Source organism: Petaurus breviceps, unplaced genomic scaffold, assembly GCF_028583685.1.
Source record: "Petaurus breviceps papuanus isolate PSGF00001 unplaced genomic scaffold, PetGlider_PUasm1.0 90779, whole genome shotgun sequence".
NCBI lineage: Eukaryota > Metazoa > Chordata > Mammalia > Diprotodontia > Petauridae > Petaurus > Petaurus breviceps.
Window position 1 is genome coordinate 11,414,149 of NW_027187344.1, and position 6,000 is coordinate 11,420,148.

At 51.7% G+C, this 6,000-nt stretch overlaps 1 protein-coding gene across 1 annotated transcript in view; it reads left to right on the plus strand.

Moving 5' to 3' along the window:
* Positions 1-354: 354 nt before the first annotated feature.
* The window catches only part of TOR2A (torsin family 2 member A), a 5,888-nt gene continuing 242 nt past the window's right edge, over positions 355-6,000 (plus strand). The window contains exons 1-5 of the mRNA XM_069069552.1: positions 355-624; positions 2,463-2,728; positions 3,702-3,877; positions 4,721-4,848; positions 5,152-6,000. The exon at positions 5,152-6,000 is cut by the window's right edge and continues 242 nt beyond it. Coding sequence (XP_068925653.1) covers positions 471-624; positions 2,463-2,728; positions 3,702-3,877; positions 4,721-4,848; positions 5,152-5,402 — 975 coding nt within the window. The 5' untranslated portion in view covers positions 355-470 and the 3' untranslated portion in view covers positions 5,403-6,000. The remainder of the gene's footprint in view (positions 625-2,462; positions 2,729-3,701; positions 3,878-4,720; positions 4,849-5,151) is intronic.

The following is a 6,000-nucleotide window of genomic DNA, read 5'->3' on the forward strand; positions in this document are numbered from 1 at the left end:
TATGCACACCAAGATACCTTTTGGCCGTCATTCACACTTGTGACTCTTATTGACAGCGTGTGGGGACAGGCGGCCCCCACACCTTTCTGGCAGGTTGGGCAGTGAAACAGCGCCCCCTGGTGTCCGCTTCAAGGCTCTGCCTGCCCCACCTAGGCATCCTGGAGCCTGCCTGGCCTCCTCAGTACCTGTTTCCTCATGCGGGCGATCAGACGATCCCTTATCCCCACATTCGCCCTAAGACTCTCTTCCCATGGTGGACCCTGGTTTCTGTCCTACGCTTAGGGGGAAGGGGAGCGGGGGCGGGCCCGATCCTGAACCCAGGTGAGCGAGCAGTCCCGCCCCTCCCTTCCCCGCGGTGCACTCTGGGAATTGTAGTACGAGGACTGGAGGGACGGGGCTGGGAGGTCTGGGGCACTGGTGTACAGGGGTCTGGGCGGAGCAACCGCGACTCCGGCTCGAGCCGGTCGGGGATGGCAGCAGGAGTCGGCCCGGTCTGGGCCCGGCTGCTCTGGTTTCTCGAGCTGCTGGGGCTGGTGTCCGCCGCGGCTGCCGCCTGGGACCTGGGTTCGCTGAGCTGCAATTTCGGCGCCTTCTGTGAGTGCGACTTCCGACCCGACCTCCGCGGTAAGCGCTGGGCGGGCGGCTGCGGGGCCGGGCTCCGGGAGCAGGGCTTCGGGGCAGGGCGGTGTGGGCCAGGGGACCGGGAGCAGGGCTGCGGGGCAGGGCGGTGTGGGCCAAAGGACCGGGAGCAGGGCTGCGGGGGGCCAGGGGACCGGAAGCCAGGGGGTCGGGGGCTCAGGGTCTTCCTCTTTGGGGCAGGGGATGCGAGACCCGGGTCCCAGGCTTGGGGGCTGCGGGCCCGGGAGATTGGGGGCTGGGGCTTCAGGGCCGGGTGCTTCTGAGACCCGACTGGGGCCAGGCACTCGGGGCTTGGGAACGTGGGAGCTGGGCTAGATCAAAGGGCCAGGGACTGAGACAGGGGGCTCTGGGAAAGGGGGTCAGCCAGGAGCAAGAGGTGGAAGACTGGATGTAGGATCAGGGTTGGGGAGGCTATAGGATCCGCTGCAAAAAGACTGGATTTGGGGTCCCCGAAGGTAGATTCTAGTTCTGGTTTGGCTAATAATGCCCTATGTAACTTTGGGCAAATGATATCCCCTCTGTGGGCCTCAGTGTCATTGGAATCACTTAACCCTGTTTGCCTCAGTTTCCTCATCTGTAAAATGAGCTGAAAAAAGGAAATGACAAACCACTCTAGTATCTTTGCCAAGAAAATCCCAAATGGTGTCACAAAGTCAGACAAGACTGAAAAAAAGACCAAAACACATCATAGTGGATAAAGCTCTTGTCTCAAAGGCCTTAAATTCAAATCCTGCCTCTAACTCTAGTCACATAACCCAGGGCAAGTCATGTAACCTCCTTGAATCTGTTTTCTTATCATAAAATGCAGATTTTACAGTGCCCCCTAAAACTCTCTAAGACAAACTGTAGAGTGTTGCTGATCTGTTTTGGTAAAAGGAGCCTACTCATTGATGAGCTCCTATGCTGATAAAATCATAGATCCAGACCCTCTCCCCCCAATCCCCGCCAAAAAAAACAGAAAAAACAAAAACAAAAACCACATGGCTAACAGTAGCATCTACCTTCAAGGGTTAAGGATCAGAGATCATGTGAAATGTTTTGCAAATTTTAAAGCACTACATGAGATTTCTTCAGATTTAGTTTTGATTGGGAAATTGGGATTGAGTCACAGAAATTAGGGGGACTAGAGAGTGCCCCTTTCTAGTTGGTATTGAGAGCCCCTAGTAAAGGAAGCTAATCTGTTAGTTTCTGGCAGAAGGCTTTGAGGGAAGGGAGTCTGAGTTTAGGTGGGGATACTAGGCCTCTGAGAACAAGGCATTATAAAGGTGGTAATAAACATTGAGTTTAGGGCCTAGTATAGAAAAAACATGCTGGCCAACTGGTTAACTGATGACAAGCTAGTATCTAATGACCTATGGAAGGCTCTGTTTTCTTCACCATGCTTATCAGTGGCTCATATGCAAATATAGAAAGCTATCAAATTTGTTTACAACATGAAGCTGGGAGGGAGAGCCAACATGCTGGATGGCAGAATCAGGATCTAAAAAGGAAATCTTACACAGAAAATGCAGTCTTATACTTGGTTCCAAAGAGCAAATTAGTACAGAATAGGGGGATTTGTCTTAGCAGCAGTTCACAGGAAAAAGATTTTGGGGAGAGGGTGGGTGTTAATTGACCTTAAGTTCAGGGAGACTGAGATACATTACCTGAGGGGCTATTTTTTTATGTAGATGGAAGAGTCGGAGAAGTCCCTGTGGGAATGGAGGAGCCAGGTCATTAGATCCCCTTTCTGGGATTGAGATGCCTGCCTTAATCAGAGATCCCCACGGGGACCAAGTGCTCCTCTGCTAGCCTCCCTGGAACCTCTTCTTTCTCTTTTCCAGGCCTAGAGTGTGATTTGGCCCAGCACTTGGCCGGGCAGCATCTGGTAAGACAACTAGTAATGAAGGGGCTGAAGGCTTTCGTGGAGAATCCTGCACCAGCCAAACCCCTAGTGATGTCCTTCCACGGCTGGACTGGCACAGGCAAATCCTATGTCAGCTCCATGCTGGTCCAGTACCTGTTCCGAGATGGGATGGCCAATCCCCACGTGCATCACTTTTCTCCCATCATCCACTTCCCCCATGCAGAGCAGATAGAGCACTACAAGGTAAGCCATTTACCACCCAGGCCTTCCTCCCACCAGGAGCTGGCCTAGTGCCAGGGGCCCAAAGCACAGAATGGGAAATCAGCTGGCTTAAGGCCAAGTTGGGAATTTGGTAAGTCTAGATAGGAGCTGGGTCTTCTTCCTCTTTGCCCTTCTCTGATCTAATTTCCACCAAGTTGACACAATCTAACAGAAGTTTCTGAATACTTATTAAACATTCCCAGGATGGGTCAGGGCGGGGCAGTGAGGGCAACAATAGTATAATGGAAAAATTGAATTTGGAGTCAGTTTGAATCCCATCCTGGCTAACTTATTCCCTGGATGACCTTGGTAACTAGGCTTCAGCTTCCCTACATATAAAGAGAGGGGGCTGGACCCCCCCTGACCTGTGAACTGCCTTCTTGCTCTAAAGCTATAATCTCATCTGTGGCCTGTTCCTCCAGAACACAGTGCCTGTGAGCTCAAGGATAGAAATTTGGGCTTTAGGTTTTGCTCTTAAGCACATCCTGCACTGCTACCCCTGGCCAGCTATCTTGTTCATGTGGCCAAGTAACCCTGAAACAAGTCTCTTTACTTCTTCATCAGTTTCACCATCTATAAAATGGGGGGAATAAGGCCTGCCCATTTGTCCAAAAAGTCAAGTGAGAGGATGAAAGAACTTTGAGGAGTAAAAATCACTATTAAAAAATGGGAAGGGGTTGTAGTATTAGTGGAAAAGTGTGAGTCAATACAAAGCTACCACCAGCAGTGGGAAGTCATTAAAAAGGGCAGGTCCCAGTAAAGGCAGCTCTTCCTTGGTGGATCTCCTGGGGAGCTCCTATCCTCTGAGGACAGGGCATGGTTCTGCCTCACACTGAATGGACTGAAGGGCAACCTCTCTGGCTTTTTCTCACCCCTTCCCCCTACCCCAGCTTTAACCTTTTCTTGTCCCAGTTCTCCATGCTACCTCACCTGCCCCCTCGTGTTCCTTTTACAGAGTGATTTGAAGAAATGGATCTTGGGGAACCTTACAGCTTGTGGCCGTTCCCTCTTCCTCTTTGATGAGGTGGACAAAATGCACCCAGGGCTGTTAGGGGTACTCCGTCCCTTCCTGGGGCCTTCCTGGGTGGTCTATGGTACCAACTACCGAAAAGCCATTTTCATCTTCCTCAGGTAGGGAAAGGCCTTCTTGGGATGGGGCTGTAAGGTTTGGGTTCTGTTCTCCCAGCTGTCAGTGCTAGTCAACAAACAGAATAGCCAGGGCTTCCCCTCAGAACCAATTACATGAGGCCCATAGAAATGGCAGAGGAAATCTTCAGGGCCTTTGAACCCTAGTTATAGACAAATCATTATATACGGTGACTTGTTTATCCTTTGAAGATCTCCAAGCATCATATTAGCCTCATCTGTTTCATCTTCATGACATTGGTAAATGAGGGAACAGGTAATTCCCTTTTATAGAAGGCAACACTGGGGGCGGCTAGGTGGCGCAGTGAATAGAGCACCAGCCCTGGAGTCAGCAGGACCTGAGTTCAAATCCGACCTTTACACAAAAATTAGCCATGTAACCTCGGGCAAGCCACTTAACCCCAATTGCCCTCCCAAAAAAAGGAAGCCAACACTGAAGACCTGGGTTCTGGTACCAGATCTGTAATGAAACTGATGAATGGCTGGTTATTATCACTTCTGATAGCCTGTTTCCTCACCTTCAAAATGGTGATCATTCATCCCTCCCCTTGCCCTGCCTTTCTCACAAGGTGGTTGTGAGAATCAAATGAGACAAGGGGTGAAAATGTACTTAGCTCAGCAGGACTGTCTAGACACATGTGATTATTGCCCAAGATGAGAAGGTGCTTCCCTCAGATGTTCCAGAGAGTCTAGGGAAGAGCTAGGGTTCAGACCTACATGCCCTGCCTCCTAGTCCTGGGCTATGTCCATGTACTGCTAGATGAGTCAGACCTCCCTATCCCACCTCTTTCTGATCTATGGCCTGTCTCTCCTGCTCTGGGGTTCTAGCAATGCTGGTGGGGAACAAATCAATCAGCTAGCACTGGATGCCTGGCGTGCCCGGAGAGACCGAGAGGAGCTCCAGCTCGGGGACCTAGAACCTGCCATCTCGAAGGCCATCGTGAACAACCCCCAGCGTGAGTCTTTTGCCTATCTATCCACTCCCCCCACTTCCCTGAGGCTCCACGCAGAATGGGAGTCAGAGCTTAGAACTGGAACAGTTCTAGCCATTCAGGCCTTCCATCTTCCCTGTCCCTATCTTGTAAAACCACCTCCCCCCCCCCGAAGTGGCCCCTCTCAACTCTCCATTAACTTCAGCTCAAAGCCAAGAGTAGATCACCCTGTTCAGTCATCATGGTTCCTTTCCTGTGGGGTGTTCTAGGCCTATACCCTCAGCTGGCAGCTTGTCTCCTCACCCAGCCATTCTCCCTCACCCTCAGATGGTTTCTGGCAGTCGGGAATTGTAGAAGACCAGCTCTTGGACTTGCTGGTTCCCTTCCTGCCTCTCCAGCGCCACCACGTCCGGCACTGTGTGACCAATGAACTGGCCCAGCTGGGCCTGGCCCAGCAGCAGGAAGAGGAGGTAGTCCAGGCTGTGCTGGATGGAACTGCCTTCTTCCCTGAAGAGGAACAGCTATTTTCTTCCAATGGTTGCAAGACTGTGGCTTCTCGAATCACCCTCTTTCTGTGAATGGGCAGGGGCAGCTTCTTTCCCTCTGCTCCCCACCCTGCTACACATTATCAAGGGACTGTGCCTGGGAGCTTTGGTCAAGACCTGCTGCTGGCAGAATGACCATTGCCCCAGGCCTTCCAGAAAGTGTAAACAGGACAGGTCTGGCAGCCCCAGGAGCAGAGGGCTAAGGTCACACAGGCAGTTCTACCTTCTGCCACTTTGGGGACCTTCCAGACTGATGGTGGCAGAGGTGTGGGAAGGAAGATTTGGATGTTTCTCTGCTGGTTTGAGGACATCTTGGCCTTTCTGCACCTCCCCCAGCCCAGAGCTCCTGGCCATACAGCTTCATCTGAGCCAAGTCCAATTCCCTTTCTCCCAACCCAAATCTGAGCCTTATTTAAACTGATGCTGTGATTTGGTGACTCAGGGACCACATATGTCAGTCATCTTCCCCACCCTTACTAGAAGCTTGCAGGCCCCCCTGGGAGGTTTGTGTTCTCCTCTGCAGTCTCATGAGAGATCAGCTTCCCCCTCCTAGAGAGGTATGCGAATGTAAGTACACACACACACACACACACACACACACACACACACACACACACACACACACACACAC